The 25,495-nt window shown below is 43.1% G+C and overlaps 2 protein-coding genes across 11 annotated transcripts in view; one reads left to right on the top strand and one right to left on the bottom strand.

Moving 5' to 3' along the window:
* Window positions 1–5,866: 5,866 nt before the first annotated feature.
* LOC130273007 (ATP-dependent translocase ABCB1-like) overlaps window positions 5,867–25,495 on the top strand; it is a 63,464-nt gene continuing 43,835 nt past the window's right edge. Inside the window, exons 1-6 of one of the 6 annotated variants that reach the window (XM_056519118.1) lie at window positions 5,867–5,904; window positions 11,789–11,939; window positions 17,712–17,769; window positions 19,301–19,442; window positions 22,036–22,096; window positions 22,815–23,006. In XM_056519118.1, the coding sequence (XP_056375093.1) occupies window positions 11,845–11,939; window positions 17,712–17,769; window positions 19,301–19,442; window positions 22,036–22,096; window positions 22,815–23,006 (548 nt within the window). In that variant the 5' untranslated portion in view covers window positions 5,867–5,904; window positions 11,789–11,844. Of the gene's footprint in view, window positions 5,905–11,788; window positions 11,940–17,711; window positions 17,770–19,300; window positions 19,443–20,797; window positions 20,876–22,035; window positions 22,097–22,814; window positions 23,007–25,495 lie in introns of those variants that run through there. The other 5 variants (XM_056519109.1, XM_056519110.1, XM_056519112.1 and 2 more) reach the window with 5 other exon arrangements.
* Window positions 22,890–25,495, bottom strand: part of LOC130273008 (uncharacterized) — a 43,860-nt gene continuing 41,254 nt past the window's right edge. For 2 of the 5 annotated variants that reach the window (XR_008843834.1, XR_008843833.1), the window contains exon 6: window positions 22,890–23,027. Coding sequence is in view for 1 of the 5 variants with exons in the window: in XM_056519125.1 (XP_056375100.1) it covers window positions 25,010–25,059 (50 nt within the window). In the remaining 4 variants the exon portion in view is untranslated. Of the gene's footprint in view, window positions 23,028–24,957; window positions 25,060–25,495 lie in introns of those variants that run through there. The other 3 variants (XR_008843830.1, XR_008843829.1, XM_056519125.1) reach the window with 2 other exon arrangements.

The following is a 25,495-nucleotide window of genomic DNA, read 5'->3' as shown; positions in this document are numbered from 1 at the left end:
AATCTCATTCCTAATAAAAGTTGAAATCCCCCCCCTTTTCCCATTTTTCAAATAAAACACTATAAAAATAAATTCCTGATCCCACACAGTCAATGATGTTCACGTCAAAAAAATAAATAAATTGTAAACGCCAAAATTGCTGATTTTTGGTCACATCACATCCCAGAAAAAATGAAAAAAAAAGTGATTTAAAAAAGTTATAACTGCACAAGTGTGGTACTGTTGAAAACTGCAGCTCATGGCACAAAAAATAAACGCTAACTCAGCTCCGTCGGTTGAGAAATAAAAAAGTTATAGGGAATCAGAACATGGTTATGAACAGCGTTTTTTTTTTCTTCTCCAATTTTCCATTTTTTTTTTTTAAACCATAAAAAGAAACAAAAATGATTCAAGTTCAGTATCATTGAAATTGAAGTGACCCATGGAATAAAGCTAACATGTCAGTTTTACCGTATTATTGCCTTACAAAATTGGGCAATTCCATTTTTTTTTCTATTTTACCCAAAATATAATTTTTTCTGGCTTTGTAATTCATTATATGATAAAATAAAGTATACCAATGGAAAATACAACTTGTTCCACAACAAATAATCCTTAACAAAAATGGAGAAACAAGGAGGGAAAAAAATGTGAGCAAGAAACAAGAAAGCAAAATTCACTGGGTCATGAAGCGGTTAATAAAAAAAAAAAAATAATAATAAATAAATAAATAAAGCAATGTGATTGGTAACTAAGGGCAACTAGTCAGTTTCCTCTTGACAGGTTTTGATAACTCTCCCCCCTATTACCTTCAGTACACATCAAAACTGTGTTTGTTGCCGCTAGCAACCAATTAGAGCTCATCTTTCATGGTTGCTATGGGCAACCAAAACAGTTTTACTATTAAGAAGTTTTAAATAAGAGGACTACTGAGATTTCTGAACCTGTCCAAAAGAACAGTCGTGACCAATCACAGCACAGCTTTTACTTGCTATGGGCTCGTCCTACAAAAACAATCCCTCACACAGCTCTGTACACAGAAAAATAAGAAAGTATATTTTATATTTGTATATTTTCAAAATATGGCAACACAAAAGAAAATGAATCTATATACAGTATATAAAATTCAAGGTGTGTCTGTGTGTATAGGTGTGTGTGTGTACAGGTATGTGTATATATGTATGTGCCACCAACGGCTGAAGATATTTTATTAAAACTTGGTCACATTTTTCTTATCTGTCAACTAAATATACACTGCTCAAAAAAATAAAGGGAACACTAAGATAACACATCCTAGATCTGAATGAATGAACTAATCGTATGAAATACTTTCGTCTTTACATAGTTGAATGCGCTGACAACAAAATCACACGAAACTTATCAATGGAAATCAAATGTATCAACCCATGGAGGTCTGGATATGGAGTCACACTCAAAATCACAGTGGGAAACCCCACTACAGGCTGATCCAACTTTATGTAATGTCCTTAAAACAAGTCACAATGGGGCTCAGTAGTGTGTGTGTTCTCCACGTGCCCGTATGGCCTCCCTACAACGCCTGGGCATGATCCTGATGAGGTGGCGGATGGTCTCCTGAGGGATGTCCTCCCAGACCTGGACTAAAGCATCTGCCAACTCCTGGACAGTCTGTGGTGCAACGTGGTGTTGATGGATGGAGCGAGACATGATGTCCCAGATGTGCTCAATCGGATTCAGGTCTGGAGAACGGGCGGGCCAGTCCATAGCATCAATGCCTTCCTCTTGCAGGAACTGCGGACACACTCCAGCCACATGAGGTCTAGCATTGTCTTGCATTAGGAGGAACCCAGGGCCAACAACCGCACCAGCATATGGTCTCACAAGGGGTCTGAGGATCTCATCTCGGTACCTAATGGCAGTCAGGCTACCTCTGTCAAGCACATGGAGGGCTGTGCGGCCCCCCCAAAGAAATGCCACCCTTCACCATTACTGACCCACCACCAAACTGGTCATGCTGGAGGATGTATGCAGGCAGCAGAACATTCTCCACGGCGTCTCCAGACTCTGTCACATCTGTCACATGTGCTCAGTGTGAACCTGCTTTCATCTGTGAAGAGCACAGGGCGCCAGTGGTGAATTTGCCAATCTTGGTGTTCTCTGGCAAATGCCAAACATCCTGCACGGTGTTGGGCTGTAAGCACAACCCCCACCTGTGGATGTCAGGCCCTTATACCACCCTCATGGAGTCTGTTTCGGGCCGTTTGAGTGGACACATGCACATTTGTGGCCTGCTGGAGGTCATTTTGCAGGGCTCTGGCAGTGCTCCTCCTGCTCCTCCTTGCACAAAGGCGGAGGTAGCGGTCCTGCTGCTGGGTTGTTGCCCTCCTACGGCCTCCTCCACATCTCCTGATGTACTGCCCTGTCTCCTGGTAGCACCTCCATGCTCTGGACACTACGCTGACAGACACAGCAAACCTTCTTGCCACAGCTCGCATTGATGTGCCATCCTGGATGAGCTGCACTACCTGAGCCACTTTTGTGGGTTGTAGACTCCGTCTCATGCTACCACTAGAGTGAAAGCACCACCAGCATTCAAAAGTGACCAAAACATCAGCCAGGAAGCATACGAACTGAGAAGTGGCCTGTGGTCCCCCCCCTGCAGAACCACTCCTTTATTGGGGGTGTCTTGCTAATTGCCTATAATTTCCACCTTTTGTCTGTTCCATTTGCACAACACCATGTGAAATTGATTGTCAATCAGTGTTCTTCCTGAGTGGACAGTGGGATTTCACAGAAGTGTCATTGACTTGGAGTTACGTTGTGTTGTTTAAGTGTTCCCGTTATTTTTTTGAGCAGTGTATATAGGATAGTTAAATTAACCCTAAAGTCCTATGCAAGTCTATGGTACCTTACTCCACAAGCTCTGCTCTGTATCTCCTGGTGAGTGTCTACCTTGCAAGCCACGCCACTTCTATTTTCAGCCCCTTTTTTTTTAAGCTCATGGCCGATAAAACCATTTCCGCCTGATACACCTACATCACCGGGCCTTCACCCACAATCTCTTCATCACAGCTCAACTCCACCTTACTCCACAAGCTCCACATCTCCAGATGAATGAGTTGGTCCAGCTTGCAAGCCACACACACACCTCACACCCACCGGCACCACAAGCCAAGCCCACCACAACCACAAGCCTTGTCCCTCTTAAAGCCCCATTATCTATTTTTTTTTTTGGTCTAAAATCTCTTCATCTCAGCTCATTCTTACTGGAGAACGGGATATGAGGATGGGATACAAGGTTGGGATACGAGAACGGGATATGAGGACGAGATATGATCTTGGAATATGAGGTTGGGATAAGAGGACGGGTTATGAGAACGTTATATGAGGACGGGATATGAGGTCAGGATCTGAGGTCAGAATACGAGGATGTGATATGAGGACGAGATATGAGGACAGGATATGAGGAGGGGATATGGGGACAGGATATGAGGAGGGGATATGGGGACAGGATATGAGGACGGGATATGAGGATGGGATATGGGGACAGGATATGAGGAGGGGATATGGGGACAGGATATGAGGACGGGATATGAGGATGGGATATGGGGACAGGATATGAGGAGGGGATATGGGGACAGGATATGAGGACGGGATATGAGGACAGGATATGAGGGCGGGATATTAGGAGGGGATATGGGGACAGGATATGAGGACGGGATATGAGAGGGAGATATGAGGACGGGATATGAGGTCAGAATACGAGGACGGGATATGAGGATGGGATATAGGGACAGGATATGAGGACGGTATATGAGGTCAGGATATGGTGACGGGATATGAGGACAGGATATGGTGACGGGATATGAGGAGGGGATATGAGGGCGGGATATGAGGAGGGGATATGGGGACAAGATATGAGGACGACATATGAGGGCGAAATATGAGGACAGGATATGATGGGGGGGTATGAGGATGAGATATAAGGATGGGATAATAGGACAGGATATGAGGTTGAGATATAAGGTCAGGATATAAGGACAGGATATGAGGACAGGATATGATGGAGGGGTATGAGGATGAGATATAAGGATGGGATAATAGGACAGGATATGAGGTTGAGATATAAGGTCAGGATATAAGGACAGGATATGAGGACAGGATATGATGGGGGGGTATGAGGATGAGATATAAGGATGGGATAATAGGACAGGATATGAGGTTGAGATATAAGGTCAGGATATAAGGACAGGATATGAGGACAGGATATGATGGGGGGGTATGAGGATGAGATATAAGGATGGGATGATAGGACAGGATATGAGGTTGAGATATAAGGTCAGGATATAAGGACAGGATATGAGGACAGGATATGATGGGGGGGGGTATGAGGATGAGATATAAGGATGGGGTAATAGGACAGGATATGAGGTTGAGATATAAGGTCAGGATATAAGGACAGGATATGAGGACAGGATATGATGGGGGGGGGTATGAGGATGAGATATAAGGATGGGATAATGGGACAGGATATGAGGTTGAGATATAAGGTCAGGATATAAGGACAGGATATGAGGACAGGATATGATGGGGGGGTATGAGGATGAGATATAAGGATGGGATAATAGGACAGGATATGAGGTTGAGATATAAGGTCAGGATATAAGGACAGGATATGAGGACAGGATATGATGGAGGGGTATGAGGATGAGATATAAGGATGGGATAATAGGACAGGATATGAGGTTGAGATATAAGGTCAGGATATAAGGACAGGATATGAGGACAGGATATGATGGGGGGGTATGAGGATGAGATATAAGGATGGGATAATAGGACAGGATATGAGGTTGAGATATAAGGTCAGGATATAAGGACAGGATATGAGGACAGGAGTTTCATTGTTTCTTTTCTTCTCCCACAAGGTTTAGGTAGGAAGACCGGACAACAATGTGTATTCTGTTGGTTTAAAATAAAAATGTTTCTATTGTGCAAGAGTAGTAAAACAAAACAAAAAACACTCAAATCTGGTATTGGCATAATTATACTGATCCACAGGAAAAAAAATTTTACATGTCATTTCATACTTACATTTTTCTTTTTTCATTCTGTCCCCCCAAATTAGAAAAAGCTTAATCAGGGGTTATCCAAAAACAGCGCCACTCTTTTTCTCAGTCTGTGTATGGTATTGCGGCTTAGTTCCTTTGAAGTGAATGGAGCCATGCTGTAATACCAACTGAGGACAGGTGTGGTGCTGTTCTTTTTTAAGAAGAAAGCAGCTGTATCAACTGGCTCCAGAAAGTTAAACAGATTTGTAAATTACTTCTATAAAAAAAATCTTAATCCTTTCAGTACTTATGAGCTTCTGAAGTTAAGGTTGTTCTTTTCTGTCTAAGTGCTCTCTGATGACACGTGTCCCAGTTTAGAAGAGGTTTGCTATGGGGATTTGCTTCTGAACTGGGTGGTTCCCGGGACACGTGTCATCAGAGAGCACTTAGACAGAAAAGAACAACCTTAACTTCAGAAGCTCATACGTACTGAAAGGATTAAGATTTTTTAATAGAAATAATTTACAAATCTGTTTAACTTTCTGGAGCCAGTTGATATATATATATATATATATATATATATATATATATATATATATAAAAGTATTTTCCTGGATAACCCCTTTAATATCTCTACAATTACATTACAATTAAGGGGAAAGGAACACAGAGGAGAATGAAGATCCCTATCAGGTATAAGAGCCGGTTAATGTGTAACACAAATAAGGAGGAGTTATCTCTGTTTATACATCAGCTTGTCGTCAATGAATGAGGGGTCGGATTTATGACCTCCCCTCCCGTTCAGTTTTTGGCAGAACTATATAAGCCGTGACTGACTAAATCTTGTGACTCTGACATAAGTAGCGTTGGAATTGCCGCTGGTTACAAGTCATCTAAGGTAAGAGCTGAATTACGTAATATGAGTTTGTTATTTCTGCAGTTGTTCTTTCCGCTATTGCAAAACTACAACTCCCAGCATGCCCAGACAGCCAAAGGCTGTCCGGGCATGCTGGGAGTTGTAGCTTTGCAACAGCTGGAGCCACCCTGGTTGGGGAACACTTAGTTAGTATAGTAACTTCTCTATGAGCCAAAGTGGGGAATGACTAAAAAAAAAAGAGAGCGTCTCTCTGAAGGGTTAAACTTTTTTTTTTTTTTTTTTTTTTAATGAACTGGTGCCAGAAAGTTAAACAGATTTGTAAATCACTTCTATTAAAAAATCTTAGTCCTTTTAGTACTTTTTAGGGGCTGTATACTACAAAGGAAATGCTTTTCTTTTTGGATTTCTCTTCTGTCACGACCACAGTGCTCTCTGCTGACCTCTGCTGTTCATTTTAGGAACTGTCCAGAGCAGCATGTGTTTGCTAGGAGTATTTTCTTCTGCTCTGGACAGTTCCTAAAATGGACAGCGGAGGTCAGCAAAGAGCACTCTGGTCGTGACAGAAGAAAAATCCAAAAAGAAAAGCATTTCCTCTGTAGTATACAGCCCCTAAAAAGTACTGGAAGGATTAAGATTTTTTTTTTAATAGAAGTAATTTACAAATCTGTTTAACTTTCTGACAACAGTTGATTTAAAAAAAAAAAAAAAAGTTTTCCACGGGAGTACCCCTTTAAGAGCCGAGGTGCGTGCTCTCGAATCACCCAAAGTGCAAGAAAAAGTGTAAACGTGTTAAACTAAAAAAAAAACATGCACAAAAGATCCGGTCTATCGCAAGCCCTTCTCCGACAGGTAAGAGGCCCCCAACAAACCTTACCCTTCGCCACCGGACCAAAAGGTACCTGCAAGGTTCCAGGTTCGATGTCCCTTTTCGCCGAAGCTACAAAGGGACCACAAATGCTCCCGGCATCCCCCTTGACGTCAGCCAAGGCATCTGCCCGCAGAGCCGTTAATGGTCAGTACGTGCCCATGCAGGAGTACCTGGGGTTTTAGCAGGGAGGTGAGGAACCTAATGGCCACACACACCTCCCCTAGACCGCCAGGAGGGACACCCAGAAGGGCTACCGGATCCTAACAATCCTGTGGACACACAACACGCAAAAAGTGACACAGTGACAAAAATAAATAAGTGAATGTGCGCAGATATACTGCCTGGACATCCAGACGGATCTATAAAAATGTCTCTGATCCTATCCAGAAGGTCGGGAATCAAGAGGTGAGTGCCGGTGCAGAGATCATGGTGCCGGTGCTTTCACTCAGATAGCCAGTACACCCAGTGAGTTTCGGCACCTCGGGGTCACCACTCCCCGGGGCACTAAAGTACTTCAGCTCTAGACCCTCTCAGCCTCATGGCGAGACCCGGAGGAAACAGGTCACATCGGGGCAGCCGTCAAGCTGATTCTTCAGAACCAGCACCGCAATGCCCCAGTACACCTGCCCCCTACATGCAGCACCCATTCTAGATCAATGGCAGAAACTAGACCACTGATAAGAACAGATACTACACTTGATCTTAGCCAAAAGCGTCGCCCTGAAGGGCCTGAAATGCCCATAAACTATATTGATTTCAATAGGAACTGTGTGATAATTTGCCTTGTGGTGACTCTAAAGCGTCATTTGACACATATTGATGAGAATTGAGACCCCTATCGGGCCCCTGTAATAAAAAGGTGATTGAAAAAGAGGAAAAATACATCATGTTCCAAATTATTATGCAAATGATATTTTTCTCGTTTACCTAAATAATTGACGTAAATTCTCATGTTATCAACTATTAAGAGTACAATTCAATTTTTATTGAACAAACCTCCTAATGATAACAGGATTTTTTTAAACATAAAAAACTTACAATGCTTTGTTCCAAATTGTTACGCGCAGTGGCCCTGATTTACTAAAGTCCAACCGACTCTTTTTCTCGGTTATTGCGCCTAAATTTTTGTCGCAACACCTGTGCGACTATTTCTGCCACCAAATTTTACGCCGCACAACCGACACTTTAGAAACCAATCGGAGTGGGGTTTTTTTCACTCTGAAATGGGCGTGTTTTATGCAAAAATGGGCGTTTTACCGACAAAAAACTAAAAATACTTCCAAAATCACACTAGAAAAAGTGTGAATTTGCCTCCCAGAGAACGAGTGAAAATCAAAAAATGATTTGTAACAAGGGACCGTTTGCCATTGTGTTTTGTGTGAATGTAACTTGTTTTATAACCTGAAAACATTTTGTACAGTTCAACACTTTTATGAATAAAATATTGAATGCTTTTGTGATAGTTAATGTTTATATATTTCTTTTTCTTTTTAACACATTTGCCATATTAGGTTTAAATCAATTTAACACCCAACCTGATAAACAAGGAGAATTGTTGTAATGTTTGAAAAAATGATAACACATGATAAAACATTTTTAAATAAATAAGTCGAAACCATTTTGACTCACACAACTAATTTCTTTAGCTCGGAGTTTGTGCAACACAATTGACCAGTGCGACACAAAAAAGCGTGCGACAGAAAAATAACCAACATGTGCGACAGAATAGTAAATAAGCCTGAAAAAAAAGACAAGTGATATTGAAATCACTCCAGAATAAACACTTCACTCTTAGTAAATCAGGGCCAGTAAGATTCAAAGCACTTTATAGGTTGTAGAGAACTGAAAATTGTCATTTGTTGTGTTTGCAGCATTTACTGAAATCAAAGGCTATTTCAATCAAACTATTAACAACATTTTAACTTTTTAAACATTTTAACAGGTCACGTTATTATTTTAACATAGGACCCCTTATTTGATAGCAGCTTCATAAGTCTTGCATCCATTGAACTTTTTTAATTTTTTGACAGTTTCTGCCGGAATTTGTTTGCAAGATGTCAGAATAGCCTCCCAGAGCTGCTGTTTGGATGTAAACTGCCTCCCACCCTCATAGATCTTTAGCTTGAGGATGCTCCAAAGGTTCTCAATAGGATTAAGGTCAGGGGAGGATCGAGGCCACACCATGACTTTCTGTCCCTTAATCCCCATAGCAGCCATTGATGTAGAGGTATTCTCTGCAGCATGAGATGATTTTATTACGGAAAGTATAGTTCTTCCTTCTGTACCAGGGAGGAAAGTGGTCAGTCAGAAACTCCACATACTTTGCAGAGGTCATCTTTACACCTTTGGGGACCCTAAAGGGGCCGACCAGCTCATAATTCTGGCCCAGAACATGACTCCACCACTGCCTTACTGATGTTGCAGCCTTGTTGGAACAGGGTGGCCAATCACCAACCATCCACTACTCCATCCATCTGGACCATCCAGGATTGCACGGCACTCATCAGTGAACAGGACTGTTTGAAAATCAGTCTTCATGTATTTTTCTGCCCATTGCAGCAGTTTCTGCTTGTAAGCATTGGTCTATGCACAGTTGCAAGACTCTGGAGGACTCTACCCCTTGATGTCCGTGGGACTCCAGAGGCACCAGCAGCTTCAAATATCTGTTTGCTGTTATGGAATGGTATTTTAGCAGCTGCTCTCTTGATCCGATGCATGGATGTGGCAGAAATCTTCCTCAATGTGTCTTTTTTCTGCACAAACCCGTCTGGGCTCTGAATCAGTCACAAATCTCTCAATAGTGCGATGATCACGCTTAAGTTTTCCTGAAATATCTAATGTTTTCATACCTCGTCCAAGGCGTTGAACTATTTCATTCTTTTCGGCAGCAGAGAGAACCTTTTTCTTCCCCATATTGCTTGAAAATGGTTTCTGCTTAATAATGTGTAACTCCCACCTTTAGTAGTTTTTCATTAAATTGGGCTCACCTAATTATCACAGGTGTCCGAGATTGTTTTCAGTAATCAAAAGAGCCCTGAGACACAATGACATTCATGAGTCAAACTGAAAAATAAAAAAAGGAATCTTTGTGACACTTAAATATCATTTGCATAATAATTTGGAACAGGGTATATATACACTGAACAGAAAAAGTATTTGACCCCCTGCTGATTTAGTATTTTTGCCCACTGATACAGAAATTATGTATCTATAATATTTATATTCGGTTTACTTAACAGTGGAAGACAGAATATCAACAATAAATCCAGAAAAACACAATTTAACCTCTTAAAGGGGTACTTCACTGTAAAACTTTTTATTTTTTTTTAATCATCTGGTGCCAGAAAGTTAATCATATTTGTAAATGACTTCTCTTAAAAAATCTTAATCCTTCCAGTACTTATCAACTGCTATATGCCCACAGGAAGGACTTTTCTTTTTGAATTTCCTTTCTGTCTGACCACAGTGCTCTCTGCTGACACCTCTGTCCATTTTAGGAACTGTCCAGAGCAGAATAGGTTTGCTATGGGAATTTGCTCCTACTCTGGACAGTTCCTAAAATGGACAGAGGTGTCAGCAGAGATAACTGTGGTCAGACAGAAAGGAAATTCAAAAAGAAAATAACTTCCTGTGGAGCAAATAGCAGCTGATAAGTACTCAGTGGTTTGACTCACCCCCCTTTTCCCATGTTTTAAGTAAACTAATGTAAACAAAAATTAACATAAAGATATCTTGTATCACCCCGTGCAAAAAAAAATCTAAAAAAGTCCAAACTATTAAAATAATGTTAAGTAATTTGCACGGTCATTGGTGTACACGTAAAAAATAGTCCAAAATTGCAAATTTTTCGTCACTTGATATATCCCAAAATTTTTTTATAAAATCGTTAAAAAACTCCCATCAAATCAAAAATGGTACCGATAAAAACTAAAGCTCACAGAGCAAAAAAATTAGCCCTTTTACATCCCTGCATATGGAAAAATAAAAGAGTTATAGGGGTCAGAAGAGGGTCATTTTAAGCATACTAATTTTCATACAAAAAGTTACAAATTTTTTAAAGTAGCAAAATAAAATAAAACCTATATAAATTGGGTATTGTTGTAATCGAACAGAGTACAGGTAATGTGTCATTTTTACCAAAAAGTGCACTGCGTTGAAACGGAAGCCCCCAAAAGTTACAAAATGGTGCTTTTCCTCAATTTTGCTCCACAAATAATTTTTATTTTCTTTCGCCATTAATTTTGTTTGATCTCATTACAAAGTACAACTGGTGGCGCAAAAAAAAAAAGGTCTGGAAGGAGAAAAAAACTGGCAAAAATGTTAAAATTGGTCACCTCCTTAGAGAGTACCTGTCACCAAACTAAACTTTTAATATATTGTTCCTTATGTAAGTATAAGACACTTCGTTATTTACTTGCTCTTAAAATTCTTAACCTTTACATGTTTTTAATGTGATTGAAAAAACGGCAACTAGGTGGCTCTGTTTAGTTCCCTGATGCAAGGGGTGTTAGGAGTAGTTAGGGAATACAATCTGAGTTTGTTTAGAGAATATGGTTTGATGACAGGTACTCTTTAAGGAGTTAAATAAAATTATAAATTGTGCATCCAATACAAAGATATGCACCCTAATCTTTGCCAAAGATAGGCACCCTAAAGATTAATACATTCAGTAAAGCTGCTTTATAAGTGCTAATTAAAGGGACAGTGACCAAATATTCATTCTTCAGGCTGAAAAGCTTTAACATTCCAAGCTGTATCAAAAGTAACTGTATTTTAATCTAATTTCACCAGAAGTTTGAGTAAAGTTATCTAAGTGTCCAAAGGTTTCATTCCTGCTCTCTGTATACAGAAACAGCTTCACTGACAAGAGGTTGCAGTTGGGTCACCGGGAAACTGGATTAGCCACCCTGCCAAGGGACTACAACCCTCAGCAGACCTGCACTACACTTGTTCCTAATGCCAACTCCCAACATCTAGTGAAGGCGAATGCATAAAACCAAATTTACACTCATCGTTGTGTTTCTTGTCATTCTGTAGGTAGGAGCTTTTTGTCTGATATTACTGTGGGTGCCTTGCGTTGGATAAGTTCTAAAATGGCGAGAGAAATGAAAGTGAACGGGATGATTCAGGATGATGTTCCTGATGGAGAAGAAGCTGTAATAACTATAGAAGATCCCAGGGCCGCCAGGTAATAATCATTGTAAAATTATCATTTTCACAAAACTATGATTTATGGTTTGCCGATATTTTTGCTCGTAATTTTTGTGGTATGAGGTCATGTACAGCTACTGAGAGCATTTCAAGTAGAGACAAATTTTTGATTTAAAATAACTTTATTTGCAATCAATCGTCATTCACATGCAATTTATATTACAATCAACATACATGGCATGGCGGCACAATATACAGCACTGGTTCCCCATGCTATACATCATACTACATGGTACACTAACACTCCTGTTGAATTAATATTCATACCATGTTTATCTAGATGACTGTTGTTTGTAATGTGTAATGTCAATTTTTTTATTTTTCCGTTTTAGGCCCTGTTCTTTGGTTTTATGTATTATCTGTTTTCTGTGCTATTCACCCTGGCTGGGGAATAGTTAATGCTCTGTGCCAATGAGAACTCAGGTGGGGCTATTTAAATTTGAGCGCTGCAGTGCTCTGTGCTGGTTATTTGTGCATTACTCTAACTATGACTGTTTTAGTCTTTCTGTTAATATCTAAGTTTTAACCATGGTTATTATGCCTGTTTATGACAGATTTTAGTCTGCTTGGTTTTTAGTACATCTGTCAGTTGTTAGGATATGCATGTCCATTCTGCTTAGTCTGTGTTCACACTGTTAGTGTTTTGCTTCTACCCGTATTCCTCCATGTTATGGAGTTTGGTTTTGTATTATCCCTGACCCATATTCATCCATGTGTTGGAGTTTGGCTTTTGTGGAGTCTGTTCAGACTGTTTGCTCAGTCCAGTGTTCCGTATATTATATTTCTGTTTACTCCTTGGCTGGTATCCGTTCCACACTGGTGAGTGTGCCGCTAACAAGGAGACCATTTGAAGTTATTATTGCTGTCCACTCCTTTTGTGGAGTGAGGTGTCCAGTGTGTTTCTGTTCTGTGTCCAGTGTGAACAGTGTTCTTTGTTTCCTGACCTGTTTAGTGTTTTACATTCAGTTCATCTGTTCTTGCAATACATCTCCTGGTTTCTGCTGTATACTTATTCCATATCTAGTCTTGTTCATTTATTCATATCTGCCATTTATCTTGATTCCGGTTTCTAAACTGTATGTTAGTACGCCATATCCTGCCATTTGTATATTTATATCCTGTCTGGTTTATCTGGTTGTTTTCCCGTTATGTTTCTGACCTGTTTCCGACTATGTTAAGTATTATTTGTGTACCTTTACACCCAATGCACTTTAGCGCAGGAAGGGACCAGCACCGTGGTTGTCGATCCGCCGTTTAGGGTGGATGGACAATAAGGCAGGGAGAATGTTTCTAGGGAAAGCTTAGGGCTCACTCTCCATGTCCACCCCCAGTCATGACAAGGAGAGTGTCATAAAGACATTTAGAAATGTATAGGCCATTCCACTGGGAATTCTAGGAAGAAAAGATATGCATGATTGGGAATGTATGCCAAGCCAGAGATCTCTCCAGAAGGATCTCCGGAGATCTCTCCAGAAGCCTGCAGACAGATGTTTCGGGGTGATTTCCCTTTGTTAGTACATGTTTATATAATGCTCTGTTATGACCTGCTGTTTCGGGGCATTTAGACTGCCATACTGTGTGAGTCTTCCCCTCAATCTCTGACCCGACACCTGAGGGAAACTAAGGCAGTTTGGAACGTCAAGAAGATGACTGTAGGATAAGCAGCTATTCTACTGGGTGCCAGATATTTAGGAGGACAGGGAAGTTGCAGGCAGCCATCACTCTTGATTCCCGCGCAGCAGCAAAGCAGTAAAAGTACAGTATGTCAGAAATGTCACTAGGACACCTGGGAAGATTTGGACTAATTGGACCATCCAAGTGTGTGCACCCCTCCTTGCAGCAGACAACCGGCAGCTACAGTGAATATAGGGCCTGTCCCAAGAACTTCTCCTTCCCTGAAATAGGAAGACCAGTGGGGTTTTCACACACTTGATGGGCCAGGACAGAGCAATTGTACTCCTGTGAATATACAAATAAGTAATAACTCAATAAGTAACGATAACTACAGTATGATCATTTACTGTACAGAAGTGTCTGCTCCTGCGCTTACTGAGCAGCAAGACATTGTATGCCTTGCTGCTCAGTGAACAATTTCCAAACTGGGTGCAGAGTGCCCAGCACAGAAAATGTGAAAGAGGCAATGCATACACTATGGCCACTTACTTTGGGGAAGCACACATTTGTGGTGTCCCAGAACCAAAGGCTGTCCTGTGGCTTCGGACTTCCTCAGGCAGACCTTCAGCACAGGTGTTGGGTTAACTGAGAGACTTATTGCTGTGTTAATTGTGTCTCAGCACTTTACCAAGAGTTAATATATTCTTTTATAATTATTTTACTATATTCTTTCTTTGTATGTTATTTAGGAGTGTTATGGTACCTTTAAGAGAGGAGCAGTGTACCCCATGTAATCCTGCCTGCTAATGTGAACCCCTAAATTCAAGTCCATATAGTGCAGTGGGTGGGGGGGGGGGGGAGAGTGTTGTTAAACCCCCCCAGTATGAACTGTATCCTAGAAGCCACACGGAGCGTGCGACAGATTGTGTGCCAAAATTATTGTATGGGACTTTGCTTATGCCGACCGGCGCTAACAAAATAGAGGGGGAGCACTTTATTTACAGCCATACAGTGTGTGAAGAGTGTGACCAGAGACCGTGTACTTCTAGTTCCTTTACATGTGTATGCAGCGCATCGAGCTCATGCTGCGCCACAAATTCCAGTCCACCCCAAGAGGGGTTTATCCAGAGAGCGCAAAGCACGCAAAGAATTCCCACCAGATAAAATGCCCCACCACCGCGTGCGGGAACCAAGTTGCTGTCCCAAAGCCAAAGTGGAACTCAAAGGACTGTTCCCTTGTTGCACAGGGGAAGGTTGAAGAGGCTGCACAGATGATGCACTTCCGGTTGGCAGCCATTTTGTGGGAGCCTGCTATAAAGCAAACAGCAGGACTCCACCCACCAGCTTTGCCTGTGATCAGAGCGGAGAAGATGGCGGAGAGCACCTCGTTTGAGAGCACCAAGATGGCGGAGAAGCAGCGTGCAAGTCTGAGAGAGGCGAGTCCGCAGCAAGTGGTGGCTGCCGCCAAAGTTTTGGTGGCCCTAGCTGTCGGGCTGAAGGACTGTATCGGCGATGGCCGAGGATCACCAGTGACTCCAGATGACAGTGGCTGGAGGACTCTGCCAGCCGGAGGAAGTCCTAGGATGCTATCCCCAGCGTCCTCGTGGGCACATCTTACTTGAGGCTCTTGCCCCACTTCACCTGGTGGGGGTCCTGGGCGGAGATCAGGTCAAAGGTCATTACTCCTGCAGGGGCCAGGTTCAGCACACCCTCCTCTACTCCAGTCCCGAGTGGGCGGCCGCCAGTGTTCATGCCGCCAAGCTGGAGACTTCAGTGAGGCCCAAGTCTCCCCCGCTGCCGCGGTGGGTATTCGGAGGCAAGTCTCAGCAGAGAGGAGAAGGAGAAGATGACAAGTGACTGGGTCTCCCAATTGCCAGAGCTGGAGACGGTCCAACCACCTACTGCTCTGCTGAGAGAGAAACTATGCTTACCAAGGACCGCTGTCACTGTCCTACCTAGTAAAGAAGAGCTGCATCAGTGGAGGAGGTGAGACACAATAATGCTCACCCCTTCACAAATCTTTTGTTTCCTGTTTGGTGCAAGAGCCTAAAGTTCCTGCTCTTATTTTCTGACTATCTACCAGCCTGTGTAAGACATTGGTAAAAATCCTCCAAGACTGATATTTGTTCTGTTACCAAGTTTTGCAACAGTTCAAGTGAAAATGCCTGGCCTAGGGCTACGAAGAAACCGATACGCTTATGTGCCCGTTTATAACATGAACTTCTTTAAAGGGGTACTCCGGTGCTTAGACATCTTATCCCCTATCCAAAGGATAGGGGATAAGATGCCTGATCGCAGGAGTCCCGCCGCTGGGGACCCCCGTGATCTTGCACGCGGCACCCCGTTAGTAATCAGTCCCCGGAGCGTGTTCGCTCCGGGACTGATTACCGGCGACTACAGGGCGGGCGGTGATGGCACGCTCCGCCCCTCAATGCAAGCCTACGGGAGGGGTCGTGATAGCTGCATTGAGGGGCGGAGCGTGACATCACACGGGGGCGTGACGTCACACGCCGCTCGCCCTTGTTAGGATTCGGCAGGCTGGATGTGGATCCTCTGTGTCAGCGAGGGATTGGCGTGGACCGTGTCGGTGGACCGGTTCTAGGTTGCTACTGGTATTCACCAGAGCCCGCCGCAAAGCGGGATGGTCTTGCTGCGGAGGTAGCAACCAGGTCGTATCCACAGGCAACAGCTCAACCTCGCTGACTGCTGAGAAGGCGTGGGACAGAAGGACGAGACAGAGGCGAGGTCAGACGTAGCAGAAGGTCGGGGCAGGCGGCAAGGTTCGTAGTCAATGGATATAGCAAGAGGTCAGGAACACAGAAATGGCAAACACAATAAACGCTTTCTCCAGGCACAATGGCAACAAGATCCGGCAGGGAAGTGAAGGGGAAGGGAGGTTAAATAGACAGGGAGCAGTTGGAGGCTAATTAGACTGATTGGGCCAGGCACCAATCATTGGTGCACTGGCCCTTTAAATCTTAGAGAGCTGGCGCGCGCGCGCCCTAAGGAGCGGAGCCGCGCGCGCCAGGACGAGACAGCTGGGGACCGGGACAGGTGAGTGACTTGGGATGCGATTCGCGAGCGGGCGCGTCCCGCTATGTGAATCGCATCCCCGCTGGCAATGTCAGTGCAGCGCTCCCGGTCAGCGGGTCTGACCGGGGCGCTGCAGAGAGAGAAACGCCGCAAGCGCTCCGGGGAGGAGCAGGGACCCGGAGCGCTCGGCATCACAGCCCTGTAGTCGCCGGTAATCAGTCCCGGAGCAAACGCGATCCGGGGACTGATTACAAACGGGGTGCCGTCTGCAAGATCACGGAGGTCCCCAGCGGCGGGACTCCCGCGATCAGGCATCTTATCCCCTATCCTTTGGATAGGGGATAAGATGTCTAAGCACCGGAGTACCCCTTTAAGCCAAACAGTGAACAAATGCCTTAATATATATATAGAAATGTATCTTAAGGTTAGGATGTAACTCTCTTCATGTTCTATGTTGTCTGTCCTATTTGTCTGCTGAAGCGCATTAGGTTACCCCAAAATTCAAGGGGATACCTTGGCTGAAACTTGGTCTTGGAAGGAGGAGTCTGTCTGTGTCCTTGTTGTGTCCTTGGGTGTGGCCAATGAGGAAAACTCGACCTTTGTCGCGGGGAGAAGATGCTTGAAGCCAATGAGCCCCATGGCACAGAAACGGTAGCGAAGGATAGCCTATGGCAGCTCAGGCCCGCCTCCAGAGTACCCTTAGTCGTAACTGCTGCAACCCAAGGAGAGCTCCAAGGCCTGTTATATGTTTGTAACAAAGTGATAAGGTATTTTCCTACCACCCTCATGGCTACCACACATTCCCTGGACCTGGCCCAGTGAATGTTTACTGAGAGGAGAGGCATACAATGTACTGTACGCCATGCTGCTTACTTAGCAAATACAGGATCAGGGTTACTTTAATTTAAATACCCCAAATTTAGATCTAGTAAATTAGGAAAATAAGCACTGGCTTTTGCCACATAAAGATCCATGTACATATCATCCACTTATCAGAGCTCTGTTTTTCTTTTGGTATAATATTATCTACTACATTCAGATATTGCATGTTTATATGAGTTTGTAGGTCAATATTAATGGTTTACATGTTTGTTTATTGCAGAGAAAATAAAAATTCTAAGAAAAAAGAAAAGGCCAAAATGGTTGGTGCATTCACCATGGTAAGGACATGGAACACTATGTTCCTTATAGGGGGAAACTGACCTTACGACACCCTAACAGCAGATCAGGGACTGTGATATGAGCTGCATCATTTGGATCAGGCCAACCAGTATCCTGATCATAGCAAGAACCCTGAAAGAGCTGTCTACAAATGGGTGTCGGGTCTGGCTTATTTCATGTTTTAAGGCTCTTTGATAGGTCGGACTTTTACTAAAAGGGTACCTACTGACTTAGAGCTACCTATAGGTGGCACTATAGGAAGCTCATTTGCATGTATTTTTTTTCCCATGGAGCATTGCCAGTAAGACTAGTTGAAACTCCTAGTGGGAAACAAGGTACTGCTCCCCCTTTTAGGAGTAAAAATGTAAATTAATGTATAATTCATTTGTCAGAGGGGCTCATTCTCACTTTAACTATTGGACCTGATTTTAGTGTATGTCCCTAAATATTTTTTATCCTCTGATATTATCAGTTGTGGGATCCTGCCTATCTAGTCTCTCGCAATAAAAATAAGTTCTTGTTTAATCATTCGCATAACAGCAAAGTTAGGACTAGAAGGAGCCAAACAACATAGGATAACCTCAATTGCATATCCACACAACAATGTTACTCTCTGATGGCAGGTTCCTCTTAAACAGGTTATCCAGGAATAGAAAACCTGAGCCAATTTCTTCCATGAACAGCGCCACTCAGTTTTACTGTGGTATTACAACTTGACTCCATTCACTTCAGTAAAACTGAGCTGCAATACCATCCAAAACTTAGGATAGATGTGGCATTGTTTTTTGAAGAAATCAGCTCTGTTTCTAATCCTGGAGAAGCCTTTAAAGAGATGATAAAAAAAAAAAAAGGAAAATGGTTCTTCTATATTGCACAACAGGGGTGCAAAGATACACTCCTCTCCCCCGGGGATGGACTGACAACACTCCAGGGCCCCCTGACCAAATGAAGCAAGGGCCCCCTGTGAGACTCCACCCGTGGTTACACCTCTGCCCTGCCCCTATTCCATGCACATCCCTCCTCATGCCCCACCCCTATACACAAAATAAAATGAGATATATATATATATATATATATATGTATATATATATATATATATATCTCAAACATGTTAACATAGATTATATAATTTTCCATGACCAATAATACCAGTATACAAAGAGGAAATATATACCACATACCACCATACTGTACTGTATAAAACCATTATACACAGAATAGTATTCCCACATACAGTGCCCATATAGAGTTACACAGGATCTGTATACCATATAAGTGATTACATACAGGACCATATAGAGGTTGATACCAGCTCTTCACATTATCTGTATACCATATAAGTGCTCCAGCTGCCATATGCCCAAATCGTGGTGTGAATGCACCCTTAAACCCCAGAATACATGATTATCAGGTAAACAACGCTAATCAATCAACAAAGGTGTGTAAAAATAGTAAACATCACAAAAGAATGTGACACAATGCAGTTGGCATGCTGGGCATTCAGAAATCAATGTTTGTGATTTTTCTCAGTTTCGATACTCTGGGCCTGCAGACTGGCTGCTGATGCTGATTGGAACGATGGCCGCCATCATCCATGGAGCATGCATGCCTCTCATAACCGTTGTCTTTGGGGAAATGACAAACAGTTTTGTTTCAGAACACAAATATTCAGGTAAGTTTAAGGAGGCTTCAAATACAGAAACGTAAAGGGGTTATCCACAAAAAGGTGACTTTAATATGTACCTGCCATACAGTAATGGACATGCTAAGAAGGATCTTTGCTTGACTTGGGGCTAAATTGCTGTGTTGAGAGTTCACCATAATGCTGCTTTCTTTTTGTAAAATGGCTATTTCCTGTTGGAGTTCACTCCCTCCAGCTACAAGTCCAGGATCCCTTGTTTGCAAGTGTGAGTCACTTTTCTCCCTCCCACACATCAGTCACTCCACTCATTGCAGTACAACTGAGTTCCCTTCCATGCATGCTGTGCTTGAAAATACCATCCATTCCCTGGAGCCTTGTGCAGAATGATTACCCTGCCACCCAGAGGTCGCTCCACCCATTGAAGCACAGACAGGCTCCATTCCAACATCTGACTAGGGATGTAATGTCTCGGGCTGCACTGCAACCTGGGAAAAGCTAAGACAACACACATTTTGTATGCCGCTAAGAATTAACATTGGGGCAAAGATCACATAAGAATTGTGAGCCCACATCACACACAGGTACAGACACTATATTATGAACTACCCTAACTTTACAGCCTCTGTAGCATAGTCAAATAGTAGCACTAACACCGTAGGGGAGATTCATCAAAACCTGTCCAGAGGAAAAGTTACTAAGTTTCCCATAGCAACCAATCAGATTGCTTCTTTTATTTTTCAAAGGCCCTTTCAAAAATGAAAGAAGCAATCTGATTGGTTGCTATGGGAAACTCAGCAACTTGTCCTCTGGACAGGTTTTGTTAAATCTCCCCCCAGGTGTTTACAACAGGGACAGTAAGGGATCCATCATTATAATGAAATAATTGCTGAGGGACAGCCTCGGGTTGTTTATACTGTGCAGCTGTTGGGCTCGATCACCTGACAGCTGTCTCTTCTGACCCACCCAGGTATGCTCAGCCAAGCTGAGGTTACATGTGGGGAAAATAAAGAGGGGAGTAAGCCACTGCCAGACTCCTCTGGAGTTGGTTTATATCAGTTCAGAACAAAAAGATCGGATATGTTAAATTTCAATTGCCTGATCATTCTGTCTCCCAACATCTGCCATCAGAAGATTCCAGGGTTGTTTTTATTTTGTTGCAATATCCTACTGTTCCCAATACATAGGCCCTGGGGGAGATTTATCAAAACCTGTCTAGAGGAAAAGTTGCTGAGTTGCCCATAGCAACCAATCAGATCGCTGCTTTCAGTTGTGAAAAGGCCTTTGAAAAATGAAAGAAGCGATCTGATTGGTTGCTATGGGCAACTCAGCAACTTTTTCTCTGGACAGTGTTTTGATAAATCTCCCCCAAGGATTTTACTATTTGACTGATTATTTGCCTTTTCCCTGAATAGTCAGATGGGCTGGAACTTATTTCAAAAAGAGACATGAATCAGGCTTCGGAGGTATGAATATGAGGGTAATAATACACTAAACCCCAGGGCCTAAACCCGGGGTAAGAAACCCCTATTGCTTACCCCTAAAAAATAAACTAATAAAAATGTCCCAAGAATGAAGCTTTAAAATTGATACCAGGTGTACCTAGTACTTATAACATCAAGGTGAAGAGATTAGTCTCCACTATTTCTCCAAAGATAGCCCTGCAGGGGCTAGTTGTATATAGGGTGACACACTGGTACCGCTTAAAAACAAAACACTATTGCTGCCTCTACATGTTTCTCCGCCTCCGCGGCTTTCTAAAGAGGCAATGGTTGGGAGTTGTAGTTTTGCTAATGCTAGGGGAGATGTGAACAGACAGCATACTGAGGGAGGGGGCGGAGACCTGCACAGTGAGGCCACGCCCCCTCCCTTTGAGAGGAATTCAGACTAGTGAGCTAAATTAAAAGTGTAATAAAAAAATAAATAAAGGTGCTAGACACATAAAAATTAGATGTACATGTTCAGGATTAGGTACTGGGTGATATATTTAAAAAAAAAAATTTTGGTTGGATCTGACGGGTACACTTTAAGGGGTTAAAATGGTACCTTAAATAAAGTTAAAATAGAATAGATGCACTGTAACCAAACAGCCCATAGCAACCAATCAGATTGCTGCTTTCAATTTTAGAAAGGCCCCTGAAACATGAAGAAGCAATCTGGTTGCTATAAACAACTGTGGCAGGAGGAAAATAAAAACATAAAAAAGGGGTTTGGAACGAGCGCTACTGCTGTTGAGGAGCGCTCGTTCCAAACCCCTTTTTTATGCTTTTATTTTCCTCCTGCCTCCATTGTTTGTGTTCCCTTGAGAATACGGATAGGGGAATTTGTGCTGCATAACTGCCCTTACCGCTTTCCACCCCCACCCTACCCAAGTGACGTGCTGTCGTTGCGGATCACCCCAGCGAGACATCACATCACTTTGGGTGCAGTGGGTGCTCTATTGTCCAACTTCTTTCCTCCTCCACACGAGAGAGCGCCCCTCCTTTTATACTTTCTTCTCACACCTATAAGCATCTAGACCACTTTTCCTTTATACATGTTTTGAGAAATCCCCTCCTATGTGTATATGTCATTATCTTATAAATCAAAATACGGGAAACTAAAAATATACATATTTTTCTGTTAGGCAACATAACAGTAGGAGATGAGAAAAACATGACCAACTCTCTTCTGGAGCAAATGACCACGTAAGTAAATTGGTGGTTCAGCCAAGAATAGGGTCCGACTTGTCTCTGTCTATATGAAGGGTAGGCTCACACGTAATGGACCCGCCGATGACTGACCCCAGAGTGTGCGCAATCCGCTGCTACAAGCAGACCCACAGGGACCTGTGAGTCGTCACGCGCATGGGCAGTGTACTCAGACATCACGGCCACTCTCGGCCTAGCTCAAGGAGCAGGGGAAGCGACCGAGATGCCTGTGAGTAAACTGCGCGAGCGTGCGGCGACTTGCAGGTCCCTGTGTGTCTACTAGTAGTGGCGAATTGCTGCTACGAGCAGAAAACGCAGGTCATCGCAGTGTAAAATACATATTTTAGGTTGCGGATCCATTACGTGTAACCCTACCCACAAGAACACCCATTTATAAAAACGTATCCCTTATGCTAAGAATAGAGGATAAGTGTCAGATCGTGGGGGTCCGACTGCTGGGAGTCCTGCAATTTCCCATATGGCGCCCCAGCTCTCCTCCCAATAGGGCGTCAACCACAGCACAAAGCTGCTGTGCTCCACAGTCCCCCATAGCAGAGAATAAAATAAAGACCCATTGGAGTCGAAACATTGCAGCATGTCATTGTATGGAAGAATAATTTTTTTTTAAAATTTTTTTTATTCTATTATATATTTGCAAATATACAGAAGTATCTAACTCGTCTTCTATAAATGAATACATATTTTCCTCCCTTAGGTTTGCCTATTATTACACAGGCCTGGGATGCGCTGCCTTGTTCGCCGGCTACATTCAGATTTCTTTCTGGACCTTGAACGCTGGCCGACAGGTCAGAAGAATCCGACAGAATTTCTTCCATGCGGTGCTGAGGCAGGAGATCGGCTGGTTTGATGTCAATGCTGCAGGAGAGCTGAACACCAGGCTGACCGAGTGAGTCCTCACTGTCACCATCTATAGAATTCCTATGGAATCCAATCAATGTTATAAGGAGAGATTTAAGGGGGTACTCCGGTGGAAAACAAATGTTTTCAAATCAACTGGTGCCAGAAAGTTATACAGATTTGTAAATGACTTCTATTTAAAAATCTTTATCCTTCCAGTACTTATCAGCTGCTGTATGCTCTAGAGGAAGTTGTGTAGTTCTTTTCAGTCCGACCACAGTGCTGCCACCTCTGTCCATGTCAGGAACTGTCCAGAGTAGAAGCAAATCCCCCTAGCAACAGAGAGCACTGTGGTCAGACTGGAAAGAACTAGACAACTTTCTCTAGAGCTTTCAGCATCTGATACATACTGGAAGGATTAAGATTTTTATATAGAAGTAATTTACAAATCTGTATAACTTTCAACCTCCTATTAATTTGAAAACATTTTTTTTTCCACTGCAGAACCCCTTTAAAACAGTCTTTCTCTACAAGCTGTTTATTCCAGATCTTCCATTATAAACTCTGCATTGCCACTAGGAAGACAAACCATTACCATACATAGCATGAAAGTACAACAGTGTCCCTACACTATACATCATACCACATGCTACACTAACATTCCTGCACACTTTATGAAACAAAGTCAAACAATAAAGCATTACAGACAGGGGCATAGGAGTTTGGAAAAAAGGGGTTGGGAGGGGACATCTCAGGACCAAAGCTTTATTGGGAGACGAAACGGAGGGTTGAACAGGATGACTGAGATATAGGTTTCTTATAGGGTTGCCTTGCATTCACCCTATAATATCTGGACCAAAGGGGTAATGGTTTTCCTTGAGGAGAGCATCATAAAGATGTGTGGAGACATATAGCTCATTTATGTTTCACTGGGAATTTTGAGAAGAAAGGATATGCACAGCAGCTCTCTCACCACCTTTTCCAGGCAGCTTTCCTTTAAAGTCAGTATTTTACTCCAACTTCAGAGTCTGAGAAACTAACTGGGAATGTCTGCCAAACCAGAAAACTGCCCAGAAAGAAAGAATGCCCATCTCCTTAGATTGTGCCCTCTTAACATGGCTCCATGCTAACACCAGAACCGCATAGAGAAATAACCACAAGGACAGGAAGCCCTGTTAGGCTAGGATTCCACTGAGGTTTATTCCCACCAGCAAAAACGCCAGAAAAAACTGCCAGAAAAACTGCCACAGCTTTTTCCTGCGTTTTGGCAGCTTTTGGGGCATCTTTTCTGTCATTTTTCCTGGTGTAAGGAAATAGCCAGTTTTCAGAGTGTAAGGAGGTGAGGAGGGATGTACAGCATCACTACTCACCTCCCCCAGCTGTATAGTATACAGGGGTGCATAGTGTCCCCGTGTATACTATACAGGAGCCGGGAATCCTGTCAGTGACAGGACTTCCTGCTCCTATAGCACCTTTGGGCGGTATACAGAATATACAGCTATCTATAGAAAGCTGTATGTAGTGTCTACAGAAGACAAGGTCTGCTTACTTCCCTCGCTCCCTGTCCCTGCCGGGTCAGTGTAGCTCCACCCCTAGTCTTTTATTTATTTATGAAAAGAAAAAAAAACGCATAGGGTTCCCCGTATTTTTATTCACAGCCAGATACCAACAAAGCAGCAACAGCCTGACGTTACCAGGGTGGGCGAGGACCATTGTTACTGTCCCTCCCCAGCCTAAATAACGCCAGCCTGTTAGCGCCTAGGCCCAGGAGTGCCATTTTTGACACTCCGGGCCTGTTGGTATCAGCTCTTCCTGGAACCCTGTGGTGGTGGGTACCGGGGTAATAATTGAGGGTTAGCGCTAGCTGCTTTTGGGGCTAACGCTAAGCCCCGGCTTAGTAATGAATTCCGTCAATAAGACGGCTTCCACTACTAAGCCTGAAAATTCAATAAAAGAAAAAAAACTGACACATTGGAAAAATTATATTATTTAAAAAATCACTCCCTCGTAGCCCTCTTAAGCCATCTTATTAAAAGGAAAAAAAAATCCAGTTCATCTGCAGTAGTCCTCTGTATCCGCTGTAATCCTCTGCATACACGGATCTGAAACGAGAAGAAAAAAAAACACAAAACATGGGGAGAGCGCCCATATTGCAATGTCTTCCCAAATTGGGAGCCTCCATTTGTTGCAAAACTACAACTCCCAGCACGCCCAGACAGCCTTTGGCTGTCTGAGCATGCTGGGAGTCGTAGTTTAGCAACAGCTGGAGTCTCGCTGTCTGGGAGGACACTGGCAGAAGGGTCTGTTCACTTTATACAAAACATACAATGTTAATAGAGCCTCACAGAGCCTTACTAGCCTGGCTCCCGTATGTAGCTCTGCCCCTAATGATGTCATCACAAGAAGCGGAGCTACACGGACCCAGCCGGGACTGGAGTGGGATAAGGGGACTTCTTCATCTTCTGTATACACTATATACAGCTATATATAGATAGCTGTATATTCTGTATACCACCCAAAGGGTTAACCTACACTGTC

The sequence above is a fragment of the Hyla sarda genome, chromosome 5 (assembly GCF_029499605.1).
Source record: "Hyla sarda isolate aHylSar1 chromosome 5, aHylSar1.hap1, whole genome shotgun sequence".
In the NCBI taxonomy this organism is placed as follows: domain Eukaryota; kingdom Metazoa; phylum Chordata; class Amphibia; order Anura; family Hylidae; genus Hyla; species Hyla sarda.
Note: the sequence above shows the minus strand (reverse complement) of the source record. Positions and strands in the feature narration are given on the sequence as shown.